This window comes from Fusarium oxysporum, chromosome I, assembly GCF_013085055.1.
Source record: "Fusarium oxysporum Fo47 chromosome I, complete sequence".
Classification (NCBI taxonomy): Eukaryota; Fungi; Ascomycota; class Sordariomycetes; order Hypocreales; family Nectriaceae; genus Fusarium; species Fusarium oxysporum.
In genome coordinates, this window is record NC_072840.1 from 2,715,144 (window position 1) to 2,739,504 (window position 24,361).

The 24,361-nt window shown below is 48.7% G+C and overlaps 9 protein-coding genes across 9 annotated transcripts; 8 read left to right on the forward strand and 1 right to left on the reverse strand.

Annotated features, from left to right (window-relative positions):
- Positions 1-56: 56 nt before the first annotated feature.
- Positions 57-824, forward strand: FOBCDRAFT_3454 (uncharacterized protein). The gene has a single exon (XM_054702786.2). The coding sequence runs from the start codon at positions 103-105 to the stop codon at positions 640-642; it is 540 nt and encodes a 179-aa protein (XP_054558761.1). The 5' UTR covers positions 57-102; the 3' UTR covers positions 643-824.
- FOBCDRAFT_3457 (GPN-loop GTPase) lies at positions 825-2,171 on the reverse strand. Its single transcript, XM_031181686.3, has 2 exons — positions 2,020-2,171; positions 825-1,862 (listed from the first exon to the last, which is right to left on the reverse strand). Exons 1-2 carry the CDS (start codon positions 2,065-2,067, stop codon positions 1,008-1,010), a joined length of 903 nt encoding a protein of 300 aa, XP_031042454.1. The 5' UTR covers positions 2,068-2,171; the 3' UTR covers positions 825-1,007.
- A 1,735-nt stretch (positions 2,172-3,906) lies between these two features.
- On the forward strand, positions 3,907-5,298 carry FOBCDRAFT_194891 (S-adenosylmethionine synthetase; the record flags this gene model as incomplete). The annotated part of the gene is made up of 3 exons (XM_059608803.1): positions 3,907-3,990; positions 4,115-4,780; positions 4,837-5,298. 3 exons carry the CDS (start codon positions 3,907-3,909, stop codon positions 5,296-5,298), a joined length of 1,212 nt encoding a protein of 403 aa, XP_059463828.1.
- Positions 5,299-11,060: 5,762 nt separating this feature from the next.
- Positions 11,061-12,155, forward strand: FOBCDRAFT_211338 (uncharacterized protein). The gene has a single exon (XM_031181691.3). It carries the CDS (start codon positions 11,255-11,257, stop codon positions 11,873-11,875), a length of 621 nt encoding a protein of 206 aa, XP_031042459.2. The 5' UTR covers positions 11,061-11,254; the 3' UTR covers positions 11,876-12,155.
- A 1,382-nt stretch (positions 12,156-13,537) lies between these two features.
- On the forward strand, positions 13,538-15,359 carry FOBCDRAFT_211340 (PLC-like phosphodiesterase). Its single transcript, XM_031181692.3, has one exon. It carries the CDS (start codon positions 13,782-13,784, stop codon positions 15,195-15,197), a length of 1,416 nt encoding a protein of 471 aa, XP_031042460.1. The 5' UTR covers positions 13,538-13,781; the 3' UTR covers positions 15,198-15,359.
- Positions 15,360-16,918: 1,559 nt separating this feature from the next.
- Positions 16,919-18,244, forward strand: FOBCDRAFT_235375 (uncharacterized protein; the record flags this gene model as incomplete). The annotated part of the gene is made up of 1 exon (XM_031181693.2): positions 16,919-18,244. One exon carries the CDS (start codon positions 16,919-16,921, stop codon positions 18,242-18,244), a length of 1,326 nt encoding a protein of 441 aa, XP_031042461.2.
- A 661-nt stretch (positions 18,245-18,905) lies between these two features.
- On the forward strand, positions 18,906-21,459 carry FOBCDRAFT_211354 (uncharacterized protein). Its single transcript, XM_031181694.3, has 3 exons — positions 18,906-19,525; positions 19,606-20,008; positions 20,056-21,459. Exons 1-3 carry the CDS (start codon positions 19,354-19,356, stop codon positions 21,200-21,202), a joined length of 1,722 nt encoding a protein of 573 aa, XP_031042462.3. The 5' UTR covers positions 18,906-19,353; the 3' UTR covers positions 21,203-21,459.
- A 17-nt stretch (positions 21,460-21,476) lies between these two features.
- On the forward strand, positions 21,477-22,766 carry FOBCDRAFT_313961 (uncharacterized protein). Its single transcript, XM_059611961.1, has one exon. It carries the CDS (start codon positions 21,583-21,585, stop codon positions 22,528-22,530), a length of 948 nt encoding a protein of 315 aa, XP_059466576.1. The 5' UTR covers positions 21,477-21,582; the 3' UTR covers positions 22,531-22,766.
- Positions 22,767-22,919: 153 nt separating this feature from the next.
- Positions 22,920-24,161, forward strand: FOBCDRAFT_246780 (NADP-dependent oxidoreductase domain-containing protein; the record flags this gene model as incomplete). Its single annotated transcript, XM_059610788.1, has 3 exons — positions 22,920-23,125; positions 23,173-23,744; positions 23,787-24,161. The coding sequence occupies exons 1-3, from the start codon at positions 23,074-23,076 to the stop codon at positions 24,159-24,161; spliced, it is 999 nt and encodes a 332-aa protein (XP_059463829.1). The 5' UTR covers positions 22,920-23,073.
- Positions 24,162-24,361: the final 200 nt, after the last annotated feature.

Sequence of the window (24,361 nt, forward strand, 5' to 3'; positions counted from 1 at the left end):
CTCGCACAGAAAAGCCACGAGACAACATTTCCCCCACCAGCATCAACAAACTCAAACTCAAACCTTACACCGACAGGATTCCCATCACAAATTATCGCCGAAATGCCCTCCGTGGAACCCCCAACGCTGGCAACGCACCTCCTTACAGCGCTGCTCCCCCCAGAGCTCGCCGATTCTATCCAAAAGCACATCCTGCACCCACGCTCGCCCGTCCAAATCATCGCGCGCAACGTCCTCGACCAAGCGCAGAATCTTCTCGACACGGCTGCACCTCTTCTCGAGCCGCTATTTGATCGCGTCATGATCGTACTAGCAGAAAACCAAGGCCTCGTCGGCGTGATTGCATCGCTGGTTGTACTCGCCACTGTTGTAATAATTCTCAATTGGATTCGCCGTCTGCTCATGTGGTGGACGCGCATGGCTATGCGCATCGCGACTTGGGCTTTTCTACTTGCTCTTGCAGCGTGGATCTGGGAGCGTGGTGTCTTTGAGAGTGCAAGGGATATGGCTGTCATGGGCGGCAAGATCGTGGGATACCTGGCCGTTGTCAAGGATGTTTGGCTGCAGGAGTATGATCGCTACGAGGCGCAACAGGGCATGGCCGGAACCAGAGGCACGGCTTCTGGACGACGATCGAGATAAGCGACGTCCATACAGAACGAATCTATGTGGACGGCGAATATACAGCAATGGCTGCTTTGCATACGACCCGACACTTTTGAATACCCCCAGAAGACGGAACATCAAGGAAAGCACCAAAAACAGAGCATGGATATATCATGACCATACAACATAACACACCCATCAGCATCATTCTTACGATTATCACGAAAGAGGTGGAAAGGGGCAGGTTAGGAAAAAGAGCGAGACTGTGACACATCACGTCCAAGCTCAATTCAATCTCAGACCATGAGAAGCAATCAGTAACGCCGGCGCTATGCAATACTACTATCAAGATACCACAGATTTCTCTTTTCTCAGGTTCTCCATTTGCCATTATATCCACACTAGTCGTCATGATCCTCAAATTCCTCATCATGGGGCTCTTTGGGATCCTGAGCTTCGTGGAACTGTATGCAGTCGTCAATGTAGCTCAAAATAGCACCGACGCTGTCCTCGTTGGTCACGTCTAGCCTGAGATAGTTGATCATACTGAAGCTCTCGATCAAGCCAGCCACAGCTCGGTTGAGTCGTCGGAAACTAGCACCCTTCATTACTTGTTCCTTCTCGTCAGGTGCCTTTGACTCGTCATCTTCGGCTTCAGGACCCTCTGTAACACGACGCGCACGCTCGATGGGGTCATCGTCGAGCAGACCCACATCAGGTGTGAGGAAGCGCTTGAGATCCTTCTTCTTCACTTGACCCTTAACGAGATCCATCTTGGACAGGATGTTGATGTGTGGCACCTCGAGCATGAGCATGGCACTCATGGCACTAAGGGTACCAGAGAAAAACTTTGCTCGATCGACAACGAATGTGGCTTCGAGGAGATAGACAGCGGCCATGCGGATGTCAAGAGAGCCCGGCTGGGACAGAAATTTGACCAGAGCCGGTAGAATAGGGACATGTGTGTATAACTCGATCTGACCAGGCATGTCGAAGATAATGAGATATTCCTCGGTCAGACTGTCGAGAGCTTCGGTCAACCAGTCGAGGTTCTCCATGAGGAACTCAAAGCAATAGATCAGGCCACCGTTAGGTCCGAGGCCAACCTCCTCCATAGCATCTTTGAGAGAAATAAGTTCTTTGATGTCAAGATCTGGTTCATGCTCAAATGATTCGGCGGCAGGGTCAAGGTTGATGTAAAAGGCAGAACGGCGATTAAGATTAAGATGAGTGATTAGGGCGGCACAGAAAGTTGACTAGACGCGACAGAATGCAAAGTTAGTTGGGGCGCATTGATGAATGTTGGGAACAAAAAAGACCAGCACGCGATCCAGGACAGCATGATGAGAACGATGATGCAACAAGAGGCGGTATCGCAGAACAGAAGCTAAAGCAAAGGGCAATCCCACGTACCTTGCCCGCGCCCGCAGGGCCCATGATCATGGCACCGAACTTGCTCATGTTGAAGATACTAAGATGTTGTACGTTGTTTGTTTTGGTTGTCAAGAACAAGGGCCAAGATCCGATTTGATAGCTCCAGGGTCGAAGCTACTAGGTAGCTACAGATTCTAAGCAGCCCCGCTTGCTTGAGATAGAGGGGGGCCGATCTAGCAGAAGAGTATGACAGAAAGTGATAGCTCTGCACCGTATAGCCAAGGTTCAACGTCGGTTATATCTCGTTGTTTGGATATCGATGAGGATTGCACTTCTCGATGTGGTGATGGTGACGAGCTTGTACGAGGTAGTGAATTTTTGACATGTTCTGGAAGGGAACCTGAATGGTGGGGTAAAAGTTCGGATTTTTTCACACCTTCTTTTCCTCGCCGTTTTTGCCCCTCCTGCTCCGGCGCCATAAAAAAAAAAGTCGTTTCTCAGCCTCTTTTTCTCTTTTGGCCTCTCGTGTGAAGCTATCTGCCCCGCCATTACTGTACATGTACTAGGTTATCATGCCTAGACTCGGGGCCATCATGATAACTTTTTTACGTTAGTAGAGACACCTTTTCATTGACATCCACTCGACTATCTTCTCCGGATGCTGGTGCACGTGTATGAAAATCAGTCAGGGAATTGGTCAAGGATTATTCTTGGAAGGATTGCGGCTGATAGGTTCGGCAACTCATGGCCCATTGTTCCTACAACCGGATATCCTAACTTAGATGAGGGGATTGACGGGAAGCGGGGAGACGAGTACGAGTGAGGACGGATTGCAACTGCATTGATGAGCTCGGTTTAGCGAGAGGGTGCAAGAAAAGCGAGATTAACATGTAGAGTTAAGACCTCAACAACTCAATATATGAGAACCCATTGCTCAGACTTAGGACTACCTTAGTAATTGAAGCTTAGGAATACATTTCATAAGTTAGGTATTCGTACAAGAAAGAGGATGTTCCACAATGTCAACACTTGAGAAGGACATATGTTTTCCTGTATTCCGAACACTGGCAGGCACTGTCTGCAATTGACGGCAGGTGCGATGGCGCAATACTGCCGCAAATTTCGGCTTCCGAAGAACGTGCCTTTTCTCTCTTTCCAAGTGTCATTTACCCCTCCATCGCCAAGGGTAGCGGCCACCGAAAGCCTACCCATGCGATAAGCAGTGTACCTGTGCTTCACGCTATTTCCCCATTCTAATACAGGTACCCTCTTATGACTTCGGACCCTGTAGATTTGGACAATCGCGACCGAGGGCCGTTCAACAAAAAAAAAAAACGAGCAGGCACTATTTTTTTGTCGATCCCCACCTTTTCATTGAGAAGCCATTGTACTGTAGCATTGGGCAATGTTCGAGGGGTACATTGAGATTGTAGTCATATGGGCGTAAACCGAGTCATTGCACAAGTCGCGAGTAAGCTCATCCTGGCAATTGTCTACAAAATCTGGAAGAAAGGACGAAAGAAAAAACTGCCCGAGCCAAGGTACCTACATAAATCTCTCCGACCTTTTGGTAAGGAAAATTCCCACCCCCCACTTCGCTCATAATAAAGCCTGCAACAACGTATTCGCACATCCCCCTCCTTCCCGCCTTTTTCTTTAAGGTACTACTACCTCCCGCTCCCGCTTCGAATCTTTTTCTGCTTTTCCCTTCTTCATCCTCTTCCTACTTCCTCCCTTCTTCAGCGCCCTATTTCTTTGGTATGTCCTTGTTCCAATTGCTCTCCATTGTCGGTTCATTCTAACACTCAGTCGTTTCAGTGACCTCAACTCCATCGTCACCAAATAAACAGACTTGTCCGGGTCTGCCCAGCTTTAACCGTTACCTCTTTCTCTCACATCCTTCTCCTTCTTCACCTAATCCTCGCAATGTCTGCTACCAACGGCACCAACGGCGTTCACGCCGAGCTCTCCTCATGGAAGCACTACAACGAGGGTTCTTTCCTCTTCACCGTAGGTCCCTCCCGACCCCCCCCATCGCGCAGCTCACATCTGAGCGATCCCTTATCGGATCTATCAATGTGACCTTGTACCGAGGTCTTATTATCCCGCAGTCCAGTCACTGACAACCAACCAGTCCGAGTCCGTCGGTGAGGGCCACCCCGACAAGATCGCTGATCAGGTTTCCGACGCTATCCTCGATGCTTGCCTTAGGGAGGATCCCCTCTCCAAGGTTGCTTGCGAGACTGCCACCAAGACCGGTATGATCATGGTCTTCGGTGAGATCACCACCCAGGCCAAGCTCGACTACCAGAAGGTCGTCCGTGACGCCATCAAGGACATCGGCTATGATGACTCTGCCAAGGGTTTTGACTACAAGACCTGCAACTTGCTCGTCGCCATTGAGCAGCAGTCTCCCGATATTGCTCAGGGTCTTCACTACGAGAAGGCTCTCGAGCAGCTCGGTGCTGGTGACCAGGGTATCATGTTCGGTTATGCCACTGACGAGACACCCGAGCTCTTCCCCCTCACTCTCCTCTTCGCCCACAAGCTGAACGCTGCCATGTCCGCTGCTCGCCGCGACGGTTCTCTGCCCTGGCTCCGACCCGACACCAAGACCCAGGTCACCATTGAGTACAAGCACGACAACGGTGCCGTTGTCCCTCAGCGCGTCCACACCGTTGTTGTCTCTGCTCAGCACTCTCCCGATATCTCCACTGAGGAGCTCCGCAAGGAGATCAAGGAGAAGATCATCAAGAAGGTCATCCCCGCCAAGTACCTCAGCGACGAGACCATCTACCACGTAAGTTTTGTCAAAACACAGCAAGGAGCAAGCGAAAGTGCTAACTCTCCCTTCAGATCCAACCCTCTGGCCTCTTCATCATTGGTGGTCCCCAGGGTGACGCTGGTCTGACCGGCCGAAAGATCATCGTCGACACCTACGGTGGCTGGGGTGCCCACGGTGGTGGTGCTTTCTCCGGTAAGGATTTCTCCAAGGTCGATCGATCTGCTGCCTACGTCGGCCGATGGATTGCCAAGTCCCTCGTCAACGCCAAGCTCTGCCGACGTGCTCTTGTCCAGCTCTCCTACGCCATTGGTGTCGCTGAGCCTCTCTCCATCTACGTCGACTCCTACGGTACCTCTGAGAAGACCTCCGAGGAGCTTGTCCAGATCATCCGAGACAACTTCGACCTTCGACCTGGTGTCATTGTCCGTGAGCTCAACCTGGACCACCCTATCTACCTCCAGACTGCCAAGAACGGCCACTTCGGTACCAACCAATCCTTCAGCTGGGAGCAGCCCAAGGAACTCAAGTTCTAAGTTGACCATTGACATTGTATCAAGTCATCAAAAGAGTATTCAACAGCTCTCTGCATGCATCGTGAAGATGTTTAATCAGTTCATTTGATTTAGCAAATATAGGCGGCGTACGGTTCTCAACGAAACCTGTGTATCTCCCACCGGAAGGGAGGACGGTCGGTTTCCGGCTTTTATTTTGTTTATAATTTCTATCCAAAAAGCCATTTCGGTTATACGGTAGTGGGGATTCTTTTGCGATATATACCAGGCACGGAGTGGGCGTCTTTCAACAAAGACATATTAGGGCAAACCTGCATTTGTGAGGCGAAGCAAAAAAAGTCAAAAGAGACTTGCATTTTAACGATACCACGACAAGGGAATGACAAAAGACGACGCGTTCGTGTGAGAGCGGCGTTTTGACGAGGAAACAAAAGAACTTCAACATCTTTTTCTTTCCTGGATCTCTAGCCGAGCTGATGCAGTAGGCGGGCGAGACCATGACGCGGTGGAAGTTGGATGGATCATTGGCAAGAATGTCAATCTTGGAGAGAAGTATCTGAAGTGAAGGGATAGTGATAGATATGCCCTGTCGCTGCGAACTGAGTCAGCAGCTAGACCAAGAAAGAAATCACATCAAGGGAATACTCGTCCAACATGTGTTTGCTGTGAAGTCTGAAGTCTTCTGCCCAATACACAAATAGGTTGGTTGCGTTGCGTTGTAGTTGAATAGGTGTCATGATGGTCTTGGCCACAAACGGAAACCCGAAACTCTCATACCCATGTGTAGTCCCTCGGTAGGTCATGGTACTGGGGTAACGCCACGATAACCCCCTCATCATGACAACCCATTGAACTATGCATGAGCTGGTACCATATATAACGTCCTAATATCGCTTGGTTTCTTCCAATACTAAATCTCCCGTAATTGAATTGGTGTAACCGCTAGGTTCTGAAAGGTCTTGGCAACAGTTAAGAGATCCCTAGTCACAATAACTTCTTTCTGTTCGATATTGTGGAGTTGCTCAAAGTGATGTCACCCTTCCCTCGAAAAGAATACTACCTTACTACGGACGATCTACAGAGCCTGCGGGCTTTGAAGTCGAGATAACCGTTTGTGGGTAATGTGCGGTGAGGCAACTTATCAGCCCAGCAAGAACAGTGTCTGATGAAAAGCTCACTGCGCCATGCGAGGTCCGAAAGCCCCAGGGGAAAGAGCGCTTGGAATCCGCCATATTACCGACCGTACCTGTGACTTGCTCAGGCACTCGGTTACCGACCTCTCAACAGAAAGGAGTCTTATATAAGATTATGTGCCATCCAATGTGATGAGCCCTCCCAGAACCAACGACGGTCTACAGGTGAAAACCCACCATGGCAACATAGATGCACAAGGCTCCCAGCCTCCACAATCCGGTTGCATCAGAAATCGAACTGGGCGAAGGCTGATGCCCCGTGCCGCAAAAAGTGTTGCCAAGTCTGGACCCCTTAGACTCGTTTGGACAACGTTGAGTGTACTGCTTGAAGCTGCGCTGCGCTCATTCCAACGGCAGCATATCAGTAAGGTTGAAGGATAGATGTCTGGGCTTGAAGTCTGAAGAGTAAAACAGACAACTGGTACCATGAACTTTAGTCCAATGAACATGTAGTGCGTCAGGGGTTACCATCTAAAGGAGTTCACCACAAACGGAAACGAGAAAGACCCAGCTGTCAACGAGAAAAGGCGTGTCCCAGATCCTCGAAATCTGAAAAGCGTCTTCATGCGTCAATCATTGTTTTGAGCCATTCGCGCCTACAGCTGATTCTTTTGCCAAGAATTCTCAAAGTTGAACGGCACCTCTCCAACTCATTGTGTAATCGTGTTTGACATGGGGTGGGAACTGTCAAATCTTCTGACATAGGAGTAAAATATGAAGTAGCCTATTTGCCTTTCAGATATCCCTGCTTTATTAAACCTCATATCATCCTTGGAGCCCCTCAATTTAAGATCCAGCGTTGTGTTGGGACACAAGGGGAGTCTATGCACATGCTGGTCTTGTGATGAAAACATCAGCAGAGTCATTCTTGATTCGACGAGGAAGAGTACGGACAAATGGGTATTGAGAAACGAAGCAAGGTCGAAGATAATTCCCGTAAAAGCATTCTCGACGAGAAACAAGACAGCTCGCCTCCTCAAAGATGGCGCAAGACCGGGACCAGTGTCAGCATGTTGGTGGATGACACTATCTGAAGGTGAGACCAGCCAGTGACATCCTGGTGACTTTTTGGCTGCATTTCTCGCGATATCAAGAACACTTGTTCACGATCTGTGTAATGTTATTTGCAGAATGGCGCAGTGAGCTTGGCACTAGCCAGCTGCTTTGCAGCTTTTGATGACCCAGGCCCCAGTGGCCGCACGATCCCGATATGGATGTGTGTACTTGAAGTGGTGTACAGGACTCATTGGTACCGATTAGACCACAGAGGCTGCAACTAATATCCGTGAAAAAGGGGTATTCAGAGGATCTACGTTCCATGGCCGCTCAACGAGTACCAGCAAGTTTACCTATGCCCATGAAGATATGAAGGGTGCTTCAGAACAGGCAACTGAAAGAACAACCTTGTCCCGTTCATTGAGAAGCCTTACCCTGCATTCAGAAGCCCCCCTTGCTCATGCTCCATCTCATTTATGATCATGGCTTATACCCAGGTCAATGAGGAGGAACACACGGCTTGCCATAAGCTTTCCAACTCGGCCTGAGGTGAGAGGATTGAACCACCTCAAGAGCGAAAAGGAGCATACAGCGAGTTGAAGAACATGACATGACTTTGAGACATATTCAAAAAGCCTCGAGTTGTTTGTTTGGTGGCTTACAGGCCCAGTCCTTCGGCTCGAAAACCCAGATGTGCTGTTGAGCAAGTTTAGGGCATTCCGTTTACTGAGTTGGAAGACTTGCTCAAAGTGCTTCAATTGGAGGGGCGTGTAGTCTTCATCATCCCGTGTGGTATGAATAAACGTGGGAAGGACTACCAACAGACCGTAGGCATTGTTCTTTTGCAAAGGGCGTACTATCAGACGCTGACGGTATGCCACAACTGTGAGTGTAGGAGGAGTAGATTCTCGTCTCATCATCTGCAGATCTTTGTTTCTTTGAGACATCAATTGTGCGAATAAGATTGTACGGTGTAGGCAGTCCGGTCAGCCAACGATGTCGGCACTTCTTGACGAAAGGCTATGCTGAAGCCGACGTCGGACCAGGAGTAACAGGAGTGAGATACCCAGCCAACTGGACTTCTAGGATCAGGAATTTTCGCAGGTAAAACGACCTTTCCTTAGTCCCTTTAGTTGTTTTAGATGTAAACATTGTAGTCCCTGCACCACAGGCTTATACCCACAACATCAATAGCCACCTGTGAATGTCGAGTGAAATGTAATGAAGTCCAGAATCGCTAGTATACTCTGCATTACAGTGTGTCGAGAACCAGAAGGCCGGATGAGAAGAGGATCGTCCCGGGTACGCCATTATAGCGTAGTCACTCTGCTGGTATTCTGGGCTTGGACGCTGAAGGTTAAGGCCGCACAGAAAGTGAAAATTGGGGGCCAGGGGCCCAAGCTTGAATAGACAGCAGAACCGAGGAGATGGTTTGGCAGTCAAAAGGCTGCTTCGCTTAAACTGATTATGGTTCTGCAGGAGGTGCGGACGCAAGATATGACGCCGCGGACCTGGTAGGCGTTGGTGACCAGTGCATGGACCTTTGTTTGTTTGTTGGGGAATTGAACGGGCAAGGTTTCCTTCGGCGAATTATACAGAGTGCGAGTGGACAATATGATATTGTTTGTCGGTAAGGAGGTGGTGTGGTGTGGTTTCGCCCTAGACTGTCTGAACGGTGTAAGTCCCCGAGATGCATCACGGCAGGGATGATGGATGGTTGTGACCGTTTGGAACATGCATTTGTCAGCCCAAGAAAGGAAGCTCGTAAGGAGGACGTATCTATTTTCTATTGTCGACTATCATGGGTACATTTGTGTTGGCTGAGGTGTACAGAACCAAGTGTGAGTGTGCGAAAGTTGGAGGGAGAATGAGACTGTGGAGGTTGCGGAAGGCGGCAGGAGTCCGTAAATGTGGGACTGGGCCACGGGCGCTAAACCCGAAGTGAGCCTCAATAGGAAGCGAATAGGCGGCAGGTGTCGCCCGTGGTCGGTGCCCATTCGGTCGGGACTATGGGCTGACAGGTGGGTTTTACGGGGGGCCATTCGACAACAATACCAAGCGCGTCTGGGGACAATAGGAAGCAACAAGCCGCCAAGCCGCGCCCCGAAAGCCACCTTCACGCCTTCCGCTTTCGCATCGGCCAACCACGTCCTGCTAAAAGGTTCGCTTTTCCACTGTCGGCCGTGACTGACTGATGTTCAATGTTAGAGTCAGCGCCTTACTGCACTGAGGTTGGTAGTGATGACTTTGTCTCTAGAATGTGCTGATCATGAAGAAAAGTGATACAATAAACGATCATCAGTTAATGAGTAAGTAAGTACCTAGGAAGGTTACAACCCTGATGGTTTCCTCATTCAATGCTTCTCTGGTTGGGCTATTCATGCCGTGGCTATTGTTGATCTCCGAAACCTTGCGTTGAAACTTACCAATATCATATATGACAAAGGCTGGATTTTGTCTCAAAAGTTCTCTTGATTTTTGTTAGTCAAATTTTGATACCTGCATATTACCATTTGGACTCATGCAGGTGATAATCCCAGAAGCACCGAGAACGAAATGAATATGTGACCATCCAACTGCTTCAATAGGCAATAAGATCCGCCAGCAAGAACAGGCAAGACATGATAATGCACGCATTGTACCCTGATACAGGCTTTGACGTGACAACTTTGCCCTATCCGGTGCTAGAACCTATCCCATTCCACGGTGATGGTATTTAGTGGTAGGTGGTCATCGCGTTGGTTTCAGCCTTTTTCTGCGGATGTGGAGGGGGCGTAGAGTCTGATGAGAGAGATCAACAATACCCGTTTGAATAAGTCCGAAATCCTTCACAAGAGCATATGCTGTACATAGTACAATGCAGACATTGAACCCAGCCTGACGGATGTTAGTTTCGGCTGAGGCTGCAAAATCCTTTCTCTTAGCTTGGCCACGCCATGGCACACGACATTATGTTAGCCAACCTCTTGTGCTTGTGACATATCGCGTTGTGTTTATGTTGGTGGCTTGTGTTTTGGACTGAATCAGCAAGATGGGAGTTCTACCTGAGCGCTATAGGATCCATTCATCCTCCCGTTCCTAAGTAACTATTATTGTGCCCTATTGTAGTTGCAGATGAAATGATGGCTTACAAAGTCTCGGCCTGAAGTCCATGCACATCATTTCCCCCTACACCCCCTTCTCCCGCGCGGGTAGATGGGATTCTTCTACAAATCTTGTTTGCTGTGAATTTCATGTGCTTCTCCCTCACTGCAGATATCCCAACGTGGCTCCACGTAGACAGTCAATCAGGTGTTGAATAGGTTCTATTCTCTGTGATTAGTGTTGTATTGTCCAGCAGTCCAAGACCACAACAGGAGGAAACTTGCTCATTTCCCCTTTTTCTTGTTCTCTCTTCAGCCCAACTATGTCTGGATACCGTTCCCGCTTCCTTTCCAGAAAACCTTTCTCTGAACCTCTTAACTCTATCCAGAAATCACTTCATCCTCGCGTCACCTCAACCCTAACAAGCCAGAGACAGCACTATCACATGTGGCGCATAGCTCTCGGCCACCACCTCGTCCCCTGGTCTTACCTATTGTGTCGAGGACAAGATCTTGTCTTTCCCGTTATTAACGGCAATTTTATCATCGAGAAAACTTTATATATGACTGACCTGTCGCACTGGACTTCCTCTTCTGCATCAACACAGACATCTTGTCCAGTAACACCACCTGACTCTGCTCTCCTTTTCTTCAGAGAGCATCGATACCAAGCACACAAATACATCTTCCCTTACAAAAAAAACCATGGACGCTCCCAACAACACTTCTCAATCTCAGGACCCCCAAGTCGATGTCCCTAAGGAGAACAGTCCTCCTCCAGCCTACACATCACGAAGAGTTCCTGTCACTGATTTCACTGCCATGATGGCCAGAATCATTCAAGAGAGGCGTGATGCTCTCTCTAACATGGGTGGAAATAACCCACGCCCTCAGCCCCAACAAACCACCTGCACTTCCCTGCTTTCTGATACTGTGGATGATGACCAAGACGAGACATCCGAGGGAAGCTCACCCATCAGCCTCAAAATTGACACATCTGTCAATGTGTCACGAAACAACAACATCGTGTGCCTGACGGTCACTCCTGCGGAACAGGCCAATGCCATCGCCAAAGCCGTCGTGCAAGCTTTACACGAGGGAAGCTCTGGCCGTTGCGGCATTCCGATGATTGACGAGTCCGGCTGCCCTCGACCCTTGAGTATCCAGGTCGATGCGGGCTTGAATGTTGAGGGAACAGGTAATGTCATTGGAAGTCGAGATGTTATTGGAGGTCTCATCCAGAAACGTGCTGGATCTTCACTTCGACTTGACCTGGATGATGAGGAAGACATGGCCCCTACTAAGAGACAGCGAACAAGTCATTGAATGGAGAATACCATGTCACATCTCTGGAAAGGGCTGAATTCGGAGGTTGTTGGGTAATCACGGGAAAATATTTCCAACGAACCTGGTGAAGGTGCATTTAAGTGTTCCTTGAGGTCTGTTTTACTTAGACTTCTCTCGTGGGACGTTGAATTGAGAACAGCAATGCTGAGAAGGAGATTAACGGCTTTTTTATGATTAGAGATGAAAGGCATGGGGCTTAGGAGTTTATTCATTCTTTTCTTTCTTCCTTGGCCAGCCGGAACTTGAAGGTTGGTGATATTCATGTAACACAGCGGAATTAATTGCTGATTTAAGAAGAGAACCATTGCTTTGTCTCAGCCACAGATGAAATGAGAATTAATTAACTGTGTTACCAAAAAAGGTGACTTATTGTTTACGGGATCTTTGGGATCTTTCTGTCAGGCGAATATCTACAGTGCCGCCTGTATGTATGAGAGAGTATTCTTGGGATGCGAATAATCAACAGAAGATACTCCTAACTTGTGATATGAAGTGATATACAAATACAATTGGAGTTTTCTATGGTTTATTATTTCCATCTCTTTCTTACATGCTGTAACATTGGGCCCTCTTTGTTGGAATTCCTTATTGTGTTGTGTTACACGTCACTCACCTGCCACCTTCAACATGACCATGCCATTCTTCACCTTTACCTTCACGCGTCTCTTTTGACCTCGACCAATCTTCAAGCTACTCTCAACAAGGAAATCAATCACTTGGGAATAATCAATAAGAGACTTGCTTCGTTCTTAGCGCTCTCAATTCTCAATAATCGCATCCTTCCAACGCCATTCCCGCTGTGATCGCATTCCCCCAACGCTCAGGCGTCAACGTTTCAATCGTCACGCAGGGAAAACCAGGAAATAAGAGGCAAACCCCCTTTCCGATGGAATGGTACTGTAGCTCGGTCGCTTGAGCAGCTGGTGCACGGTCATCCTGTCCCTCGGTCCCTTTTAGCATACACACTATCCATTGTTTGTCTCGTCCCAGTTCAGAGGATGGGGATCAGCCAAGTCGAGCTGGTGCAATTAGTCTGGCAGCCATGGGAGTAGATTACCTATTGACACCCATCCAACTCAATGTGCAGCTTCAGCCTTACTTTGTGTGTTCTATTGTTGGTTCCCCGACGGAATTGTTCATCGGCCAAGTCGGAACGCCAACACTGAACCGTTTTGCGTTGGGACTTTTACAGTTCTGCCCTTTGCTTGAGAAGGGCTTCGAAGGCTTATATGCCAGCCAGTCTGTTAGCTGTAGTAAGCTCACTTTCAAACCATCCAAGAAGGTGTGTTGGCGCCAGATGAAACACCCAAGATGAAAAGTCTGACTTGGTGCAGGGAGTCTCCCTCACTTGGCACCCTTGGCAATGATGACGACGGACGACGCAAGCCGAGATGACTTCAGCTCCCATGGTACAGTCAGTAGCTTACAACTTATCTACAACAACCATTCTCTCAGCTCCCCTGCTCTCTTAGGCTTTTACCGTCTTTTGGGTGCTTCCATGTCCCCGCTACTTTATTCGAGGGGGTCCAATTGACATGAAAACTGGCCCCGCGCATGCCGAACTAGGCCTGCTTCAATTAGCCCGGATAGCTCCATAAGGTGAGCTTCAGAAGCTCCCAGCTTCCTAACCTCCCCCACCACATTCAGATTCAGATTCAGATTCAGATTCAGATTCAGATCTTGGCTTCGATTCTCTTGGTTTATGTACGCGTAAGGAGCTTCCCTCCGGCCTTTCCTGCTTGGCTTTAAGCTTAGCTGTCTTTTTTATTCCACCTCCAACAAACCTCTTCCTGGATAGCTTCATCCACTTTCCACGAGGTCTTGCAATAAGCGGCGCCATCATTCCATTCAATTAGTGACCACTCTATTTGCGACAACCACAGCCATGGCTCACCTCACCATTCGCAATCTTACTATCAACCCAATCGAGCTCATTGAAATCGAGAGGTTCGAGGGCCAAACTGTGAGAACTGGCAATGTTCTCTCAAATATGACAAGCCATATCAGTGGCTTCATCAAGGCTACTGACTTCAGCTCTCGTCAAACCCAGGCCAAGGGCGATCCCATCCACAAGGAAAAAGCCTCTGTCAAAGTTGAGCCCTTCAAGACCAAGGATTCTGGAATCCGAGCCGCCGACAAGAATAAGGAGGTGGTCCGTCTTACCTTCAAATATGAGGATCACAAGTATCAAGTCGACATCCCCAGCCCCTCCAACAAATCTTCTGTCATGAAGAACCTGGACGGAGGCAAACATGATCTCACTGTCGTTTATACCCCCAACGGTGCCTTCCTTGCCATCTTCTCTTCTGCCCAGCTGCATCGCTGGATGCACGAGCTTCACGACGAATGGCCACTCACCCTGCTTTCGATTCCTGGCACGCACAATTCTCCTACATGCTATACTGCGCTTCCTTCTGTTCGATGTCAAGCAGTTGACGTCATGGAGCAACTCAAAAATGGTGTTCGGTTCCTCGACGTTCGAGTGTCCGTGAGTCCTGACGATGATGAACTTGCTCTTGTCCACAGCGTGTTTCCCATTTCCTTGACTGGCACCAAGTACTTCAAAGACATGCTCGAGGATATTTACAAGTTCCTCGACGAGAACAGCAGTGAGACTGTCATCATGAGTATCAAGCGCGAAGGTACTGGAAAGGGCAACGACGAACAACTCGGAAAATATCTGAAGCACAGCTACGTCGATAAAAGACGAAGTCGATGGTGGACTGAGCCCAAGATTCCAACTCTGGGTGGTGCCCGTGGTCGCATTGTCATCGTCCGCCGCTTCAACTTGGACGGCGAGATGAAGAAGACATGCTGGGATGGTCGAGGTTGGGGTATTGATGCAGGCGCCTGGCCCGATAACTGTGAGGACGGCAAGGTGCCAGGAGGTATCATCCGTGTCCAAGACTTTTACGAAATTACCGAGAGCCAGAACATTGAGAAGAAGATTGAGTACTGCCGTCGGCAACTCGAACGCGCTGCTGAGCAGACCTTTGCTCTCGCCGGGATGGATGGTCATAAGGAGGGTGCTAGTTTACCCCCCTTGTTCGTCAACTTCCTCACAGCAAGCAACTTCTTCAACGCAACCTGCTGGCCAGAGCGTATTGCCGCCAAGGTCAACCCCTCTGTTATCGAGTACCTCTGCATGTGCCACGGCGAGGATGGCAAGGGGCCAAACAAGCTCAAGATCGGTTCTGCAGGTACAGGAGTCGTCGTTACCGACTGGGTAGGCCACAAGGATGATTGGGATTTGATCCGCTGTATTGTTGGAATGAACGCGAGGCTGCAGCTCAAGAAATAAGTTTAGCATATGCCATAGAGTGAACGAGAACACGACGGGCGTAAAAAATAGATATCTATAGCTATCCCATTCCCAGGTAGGAAACCTCTACAAGAATCACACATATTCACAAAATGAAAGGCGTAGCATGGCTTGGTAAATTATATATTTCAAAGTTACTTATTTCTTGAAAGGCCAATAGATTCACGGTCATTAATCGTTAAATCTAATAAAGCTGGTTAGCTATGACATCTTTGCAATGTTGCAAAAAAAAAAAAGCCATGTGGAGGAAACCATATCAGTTCTCCAAGGTGAATAGGTTGTTCGTCACGATGAACTCGGATAGAGCTAATAATAGCAGAGTCATCATATGGCAGGGGTGTGTAGATATGTGCAAAGAAATGTTGTCTTACCACTCATGACACAAGAACGTCTATTGTATACCTACGACGGAGTTAGCGTCCGGCGTCATGGAATTCGGCAACAAAAGCGCAAGATCAAATCTAGATAGGTTAGCCATGGAATCGCGTGTAGTTAGGTCATTGGAAGCATACCAATCAATCAGATGTTGATGTTGTGTTCATATCCCAAGGTCCGAAGACCAAGAGTCAAACAGTGTGAATACTAAAAAAACAACTCATCACGAAATGGATGTATATGCAAGACGAAGAACTCTTTGTTTAGGTACCTAGATCCTCAACAGTCAGCCACCGGTTCCTTAACCAGATATCGACAAGAATCCATTTCCACAGGAGCCACGATCAGGTGACGAAGTATCAACAAGAGGTCCCACTACACACCCACCACAAGGATTTGTACGTCCTTGCTTTTCTAGGGCGGGAGGCAGCAGTACTCATTTATGTCCGCCCGTTCGTTCAAATCTTCATCATAAAGTGGCTGGGAGCGCTTGAGAGAAGAAGAGATTTACCTATTGACAAGCGCGAGTTAGCAATTGCATCAGTAGAGAACGGTGCAAGCAAAGAGGCGTTGTGATCTCCTGTCAGACAAGGCTGAAACTTATAACAACAGTATCCACATAGTATATTAAGAATGAGGAATCCCTAAGGTGTCGTTTTGATCATCACTCGGAGAGGGTTTGAAGAAACAAAGGAAAATATGTACCAACCTTTTCAGTTTATAGCAAGAGATGACGCGCTCAACCGGGAGACGCGTCCATTGTATGGCTAACAGGTAAACAAACAAAACTAGTGACTGGTCAGTATGAGGTTTGCGACAAAAACATCCTGCCGGTTCTGGGGTCCAAAGCTTTCTCAGTGTAATTCTAGAGATTGCTAAATCACCATTGTGCTGGTCTGATTTGGATTGTTCGTGTATGATATTCATCATGTGAAGCAGAAAATAAAGCAGGGAGAGGGAAGAATTCTTACCTAGAAGAAATCCAAGGTCATGGTCGCGCAAAATTGACAACGCCTTTGCATCGTGTGCGCGAGCCAGACTTTGAGGAATGAAGAGGGAGAGGTTTGAGCGAAGGAAAAACGAAGATAAGAAAATTTATTGTTGGTGGAGGTCGCAATTGCTGACTGTACATTCGCACTAACCTTGTTTCGTGCTAGATGAACCCCGCAATCCGCCAACCGGTCCCTTCCGTGTGGCGCATGCTGTGGCGAATTATCACCGCCATAAAGGACCTTCTCATACCGCCCGAGCTCAATGCGTTGTACTTCAGCTTACGCACCTCACTTTCCAACACCGTTGGATTGGAAACGACACAAAACTTCACTATGGCGTCTTTAGAGGCGCTGTTGGGTCCGATGGCCCGGCGGCTTCTCAAAGTCGCTGTGGCCAAAACCACAAATGTGGTTCGGACCAAGCTCGTCTTCATGACGCGGCCCCTACAATCCCAACTTACACTCAGAACCGCCAGAGTTGCTCGTCAACCAATTCACCCCGTTGCTGTGCTTCGACAGCAGAAGCGCCATACTAGATGGTTCTCGAGCTCCGCAGCTCAGAATGTCAACCGAGTCATTAGGAGATTCGTTAGCTCCGAGCCCAAGGCTGCCCGGTTTGATCGATCCAGGATCCCGACTTCGAACACATCTCGACGTGTTGCGCAGCTCTCCGGCCGAGCTCCTTTTGCCAATGCTCTTCGACCGAATCTGACCGGCGGTGCTTTTCCTCGCAGTGCTGGCGGATACAGTCTCGGAGGTAGTGCTCGGTACTTCTCGCATACTCCGGCAGCTCCGGCCCAGGTTGTGCAGAATGTCTCCCAAGCCATGAGAGCGTTCTTCCTCTCTGGCCAAAAGCTCCGTTACGATGGTCTTGGGCCTCGAGGCGAGCGACAGTATCGTGCTGTGTCACCAGTCGAAGACCAGGCGATGCACAAGCTCTCCGCCTTCTCCCACTCCGCTCCCGGCTCTTTCATCGACTTCCAGCTCAGCCCTACCGTCACAGCTCTGAGCCCTCTCGCCGCGGCTATTCCCTTTGCCTCCGAGACCTCTGGTTTCAAGGCTGAGGCCGCTGCTGCTGGTGCTTCCCTCAACACTGAGGGTTTCCTCGATGTTTTGTCCTCTGACTTTGGACGAGCATTGCAAGACCTCACAGCCGTCAATGCCGACCTCCGCAGGCTTGCAGTGTTGGGTGACCTCCCAGTCTTATTAGAGAAGCATAACGTTCTTCGAGTCCGCTTTCCAGGCGTTGACGCTGAGACCATTGAGCGACTTTGCGATGACATTGGTATTCAGCGCGGTGTGGTGGGCCAAGATGCCGACTTTGAAAATACAGTCGGTGTTCCGGTTGCCCTCCGATTCCCATTCGCTCCCGATGGCATGAAGTCCGCCTTTACCCCCAGCGTATCAGTCCGATCCCTCGAGGGATACGAAACTGACGAAATCTCGACTCTGGACGAGGAATACTTTGTTCAGCAGTCATATCTGGACGAAATGATAAATAGTCCGTGGTTGGCTGAGACCGAGGGATACGAGACGATGTCGCCTCCGGACAGCTCTTCAATAGCTGGACCATCGGAAGACTACGAAGGCCTTGAAGGTATCTACCGATTCTTGGAGGAATGTGACCAGGCCAGGGGAAGAATTGGCCGAGCGAATTGATTTTGAGCGAAACGATACCAGAATGCCACATGAAAATGATTGGGCATTGAATTTGATGACCGACACTCTCTACACCTGCATGACCAGCAAAGGCTGGATTTAGTCTGAAACTGTAACTAGCTTGTTACCAATTGATTTCCTTGAGTAAACAGTTAGCCTATGGACTCTATTGAACAAATGCGTGATATTCGTGATAAACAAATTGGCTGGCAATGTTATGTTGCTGAGTTGTAATCTCACCAGTTTTTGTGAAATGCCTATAGACCCCGATTGCATGCGGTTCGTTGGCTCTTCTCAGATGGTTCTGTCTGGTAGCTGGCTCATTTGTTGTATCGATGGATCAGATGGTTGGCTTGGTGTAGAAGGCGAGACTTTCTGAGACGGTTGAGGTTGTTTAGCTGGGCGTTGCGGGTCGAGAAGATTGGTGCGAGTAGATATATCTTGTAGAAACATTGCCATTGAGAACATTTGGGCACAGCGATGCTGGCATTCCATGGAAGAAGACGACATTGTAAAGTATTGGTTCACGATGAGGGTTGGTGCTAGCGGTGAGATGAGGAGACTTTGAAAAGTGGACGCGTAAGGTATTGATGAAGTTACCCTGTGGCGAGATATCCTAAATGTAAAATATCATGAATACTACCACCTACTTACCTAGGTAGCTTGTGACAATCACACGATTAAACAGAATAATTTTATGAGGAGCGATTATTACATACATATCCTCTTAATCATTCGAAACTGTACGGCTAGTGGGTTATAAGTTATAACGAGCATCATGCGCTTGCTTCACTGAGTTATAATTCGAGCTCACGTGGAGGCATAGAATCAACAGCAATGCATCGAATATCTACAATTAATTTAATTTACCCGATAGCATAAAATCCTCTTAGCAACAAGTCTAATGATGTTTTGATCATACTTGAAAATCTTTACTCAATTTTAGTATTTTGGTGCTGTTTGAGGCTACAGCTATTGTATCGCTACCCTCAAAATTCTGCTGCCTTAAGGATCCTCTCATACTTGTAGTTCCCATCTTCAACCTCCTCGATATGAACAACGGAAGCCCATCTTTGTGATATACCGAGAAACCTCCTGAAACGAAAATAATGACAACGACGCACCACGTTGGCCAACGCATCTCATACGATGGCGCTCTCTGCACGGTGAGATTCGTGGGCGAAGTCTCAGGCACAACAGGCACATGGCTCGGCGTAGAATGGGACGACTCAGCCCGTGGTAAACACGACGGATGTCACAAAGGCATTCGTTACTTTACCTGTAAGACCAGACCAGACACATCATCTGCTACATGTGTCTATCTGCCTGTGTGTAATTGATAACTGACTGACTTTCTCAAGGCAAATCTAAATTCCCCACTGCTGCCTCATTTGTGCGCCCTTCACGGCCAGCTGACGCGCCGCGTCACTTTCTAGCAGCCGTCAACCACAAATATGCCTCTGAATACACGCTTCCAGATGGTAGAAGGGCTGCAGAAGAGATTGTGTTTTTCGGGAAGCGTGCTGAGGAGGTGGGGTTTGAGAAGATTCGCCGTAAGCAAGCCAATATCGGTGAGCTCACTGTGGTAATTCTCGAGGATCTCCAGGTTTCCAGTGCGAGAGCAGACGATGAGAGCGAGGGTATCATTGCAAAGACGTGTCCCAAGATTACGCAGTTGGATCTCAGTCGCAATTTGTTTGAGCGGCTTGACCCCGTGTTTGAAATTTGTCGTGAGCTACCAAATCTCCAGCACCTGACCCTCAAGTATGTCCCTCTGGCCATAGGCAAACAAGTCACTGACCTAGTTATAGTGGGAATCGATTTCAAAATGTTTTAGGAGATCAAGCAAACGATGCTGTAAACAACGTCAAAGAGCTGTCGCTCGAGGAAACCTTGCTGAGCTGGGAGGAAGTCTGCCACATTGCAACAAAGTCTCCATCTTTGGCTGCTCTTGATGCTGGATCAAACCAATTTCAGTCTCTCCCTGCATTAGACTATGGCAATCTTTCGTCCACTTTGACATCAATCAACCTCGAAATCAACGAATTCACTACGTTTGTGGACATCAGCACCCTTGCAACACTCAGATCACTGCGCAACATTCACCTCAAGGGGAACAACATTTCGACAATTGCCCCTGAAGGTATAGAAGGGCCGATATTCTCAGATACTGTCCAATACCTCGACGTCTCCTATAACAACATTCAATCCTGGGAGTTTGTGAACCAGCTTCCCAAACATTTTCCTGGCCTAGTTGGTTTACGAATTGGCCACAACCCCTTCTATGATGCTGCAGACGCTGATGCTAAAGCATCCTCTTCGGAGGAGTCGCACATGTTTACCGTCGCCCGTCTTGGCTCACTGAAGTCCCTCAATTTCAGCCAGATCACACCGGCCGATAGAAGTAACGCCGAGATGTTCTATCTTTCGCGGATTGCAAAACAGCTCGCGGCTGCACCAGAGGACGCCGAACAAGAAGTCCTGGCAAACCACCCTCGCTATGCCGACCTTTGCAAAATCTACGGCGAGCCAAATATTGTTCGTAGGTTGGAGGTAAACCCTGCTTTCCTGGAGGCACGTCTAGTTACTGTTGGTTTCCGTCTTCAAGATGGCGAGGAAAAGGTGAAAAAGATCCCCAAATCGTACGATATCTATGCCGTCAAAGGCATTGCTGGAAAACTGTTTGGCTTGTCGCCCCTCAAACTGGGGCTTATCTGGGAAACAGGAGAATGGGATCCTGTAGCTGGCTTTGACGATCAAGAGGGCGATAGCAGCGACGAGGAGGATGCCGAAGAGGAGAGGGAACGCGAAGGCATTGACACACATGCTGCTGAGGAGGATACCGCAGGAAAACCTGGACGATGGGTCAAAAGAGAAGTGGAACTCAAAGATGGACCTAGACAACTGGGTTACTGCGTAGATGGTGTGGATGTCAAGATTCGTGTGGAGGCTCGATAAGTGTGCTTCAAGGGGCAAGAAAACCTCTGATATTAAATCATGGTGTCAAAAATGACTAGTATAAAGGATCACTAAGTTATACTAAACTTATCTAGGTCTTTTTGTCACTTAGGATATAGGTCTAAAGTTTCGTTGCCTCCCCTGGGTGTGACGAAGCCTTCTTGGTTTGCATCTGAGTCTTTGTCCTCACCTGTGTCACAGCAAACGGAGGTCCATGAGACAACAGGCAACTGACAAACTGTACGCGTAAATTACATAAAGAGAGCTCCTCAGTACCTGGTCTTCAAAATCTTGCTTCTCTCACATTTCACATTCACATTCCACAACTTGCTTCTACACTCCCCTCCTGTTCCTTGACATCACAACACTCACCAGCCACCATGGGAATCAAACCTCAGTTCTTTCTGGTCAGACCAGGGGCAGAGCAAATCACACCCAACGGCCAAGTTCTTTCTCAGCCTGCAACTGCTGTCCCTCTTATCCCGGCAGACCTTCTGCCAGAGTGGATCGAAGTCATCGGCGCCCCTCGAAGTTTATCCCCAGATGAGACTAGAGACATGGGGAATTTGGGAGTTATTCATGCTGAGCTGGATACTTACAAGCTTCGATTCGCTCCCATTACTGGGGATGGAGCTTCAACTAGTGATGAATCGGACACTTCAGAGGAGCGGGCCCCTGGATTCCGGCCTGGTCCTTGCGCAGAGGGTGCATCATCATCTCACAACTACTATGAGAAACCGAAGCCAACTACAACTACAACCCAGCTTAATACTCCCAAGTCCAAGCTAAAGCCAGCACAAGGCCTCTCATCTAGCCGCCACAATCCTGCCAACCAACAGCAGCCAGCCCATCTCAGTCCTACTTCCCACAAAGAGACACCACAAATTCCAACCAACACTACGGCACCATCATCTCAATTGCCCTCACTCTGTCGACACTGGTGTCACCACGGCGTCTGCAAATGGGGCCGAGACTGTCACTATGAACATATAATGCCCATCACTGCAGAAGGGCAGGGAGAAGTTGGTCTGACTGGATTCCCTGATTGGTGGCTTCAAGCGCGGGGATTGATGCCTATGTCCCCCCAAGCCCTTCGTGCAGCGGATGCACCGAATGGTCGACGAACTGCGAGGAAGATTGGGAACCTCCTCAGAAGAAAGCAGCGAGCCCGAATTCTTGCTCAGCGTCGAGATGTGCACTTCAGAAACCTTGAAGAGGGATCCGAAGCTGAGGATGAGTATGAAGACGAAGAAGACGTCGAGGAGGAAGTGGTTAAACCTGAGCCGAAGAGAGGAGGAGAAGAGGGAATATTGATTGACCTTGATTAACAGGAATGATGACCACCATATCGATGGCATCAGCACTAGGAGATACCCTGCTGCGCATACTTGGTTCCTACAGATAACTACATACCTGACCTGCTTCGCATCAAATCGGATTGACAGCACTATCCAATATCCTATCTCCATAAGGGTCTACTCGGCGGCACACAATTCCGTAAAGAGCAAGCTCCGATCTGTTGGCTTCGGGCTCTCTCGCGTGGCGTCGCGTTACGGGATACGAGCTGGACTTAAGTTTAGTCAGATCCATTTTCGGATTTATGTAGCATTTTGAAGCAGCAATCCCGATGAACGGGTGTGGCGAACAACACCATTATGGGTCAGATAGAGGGTGGATAACCAACCGAGATAGTTGCATAGAGCTTGAAATTGAATGCAATCATTCAATCCTTCTGATGTATAAGTATCTTCACATCTTTCCTCATTGATTGCTGAGTCTCACAGCCCCTCTCTCAACTCGATATCACCAAGTCCAACCATATAGTTCATAACTTGGATTAAATATTAAAACACATATCCATAAACACCAATATGCCCGAAATTCTGGGAAAGCATGTCAGCGCTCTTGGCTACGGCCTTATGGGTATGTTTAGTCGTTCCACTTAACACAACCAGACTGATAACTTGAAGGCTTCACTTGGCGTCCCAAACCAACTCCTTTAGATCAGGCTCTTGAAGCTATGCACACAGCCTTCGCCAATGGCTGCAATCTCTGGAGCGGCGCTGAGTTCTACGGACCTCCAGAGTATAACAGCATGACTCTCATCAAGGCATACTTCACAAAATTTCCAGAAGATGCTGAAAAGATCACCATCGCCATGAAGGGCACTTACAACCCTGATACGTTTCAACTTGATGGATCTCCCGAGAATGTGCGCAGGTCTATTGACAATGTGCTCAATCAACTGGGCGGTGTCAAGAAGCTTGATATCTTCGCACCCTCAAGACGAGACCACAACGTTCCCTTTGAAGAAACACTCAACGTCATTCAGAAGGAATATGTTGATAGCGGCAAGGTCGGTGGCATTGCCCTGTCAGAATGCAGTGCCGAGACTATCGAAGAAGCCGTGAAGCATGTCAAGGTCGCTCTCGTCGAGGTCGAATGCAGTCTGTTCAGCCCCGACATCCTCAAGAATGGCGTTGCTGCTGCGTGTGCTAAGCACAATATTCCTATCATGGCCTACGCGCCTATTGGACGTGGCGTAAGTTCGCCTATTCAACTCCAAACTACATAGGTCTAACAGTCACTACAGATGTTGACGGGCCGCTTTGCCGACAGCTCTCAATTCCAGGGCCAGGGCATTGCCAGCGGATTCCCGCGTTTCCAGCCAGAATCCTTCCAGCACAACCTCAAGCTCGTTGATCAAGTCAAGGCAGTAGCAGAAAGGAAGGGAATCACACCTGCACAGCTTGCCATCAACTGGGTTAGAGGACTAAACGGCCGCAAGGGAATGCCTACCATCATTCCCACCCCTGGCGCGACCACAACAGCTCGAGTCAAGGAGAATGCCCAGTACTTCCCGCTTTCGGATGAAGAGATGGAGACTCTCGAGGATATAGCCTACGCATTTGAGGTTTCTGGCGGGCGGTACCCTGAAGGCGTGCCAATGGAGGCCTAACTGTGAGACAAAGTCTGTGGTTGAGTTAGAACACGGTTTCAAGATAGAAATGAGAAACAATGAGTAAAAAGGTTGCTGTTCAGCTGTAAAGTGTCCACGTGTTGCCCAAAACCAAAAGGGCATTCGGAATTGCAGAATTCATAAAAATGAATGCCATCATGAAAGATTGAATGGGTGTTTCAAAAGGACTGTGACTTACC

Bases quoted from the DNA above. Each gene is read 5' to 3' on its own strand.
- FOBCDRAFT_3454 (XM_054702786.2), top strand. From the start codon at position 103: ATGCCCTCCGTGGAACCCCCAACGCTGGCAACGCACCTCCTTACAGCG.
- FOBCDRAFT_3457 (XM_031181686.3), bottom strand. From the start codon at position 2,067: ATGAGCAAGTTCGGTGCCATGATCATGGGCCCTGCGGGCGCGGGCAAG. The intron at 1,863-2,019 runs GTACGTGGGATT...TGTCGCGTCTAG, and splicing joins GCCCTGCGGGCGCGGGCAAG to TCAACTTTCTGTGCCGCCCT.
- FOBCDRAFT_211338 (XM_031181691.3), top strand. From the start codon at position 11,255: ATGGACGCTCCCAACAACACTTCTCAATCTCAGGACCCCCAAGTCGAT.
- FOBCDRAFT_211340 (XM_031181692.3), top strand. From the start codon at position 13,782: ATGGCTCACCTCACCATTCGCAATCTTACTATCAACCCAATCGAGCTC.
- FOBCDRAFT_211354 (XM_031181694.3), top strand. From the start codon at position 19,354: ATGACAACGACGCACCACGTTGGCCAACGCATCTCATACGATGGCGCT. The intron at 19,526-19,605 runs GTAAGACCAGAC...GACTTTCTCAAG, and splicing joins AGGCATTCGTTACTTTACCT to GCAAATCTAAATTCCCCACT. The intron at 20,009-20,055 runs GTATGTCCCTCT...ACCTAGTTATAG, and splicing joins CTCCAGCACCTGACCCTCAA to TGGGAATCGATTTCAAAATG.
- FOBCDRAFT_313961 (XM_059611961.1), top strand. From the start codon at position 21,583: ATGGGAATCAAACCTCAGTTCTTTCTGGTCAGACCAGGGGCAGAGCAA.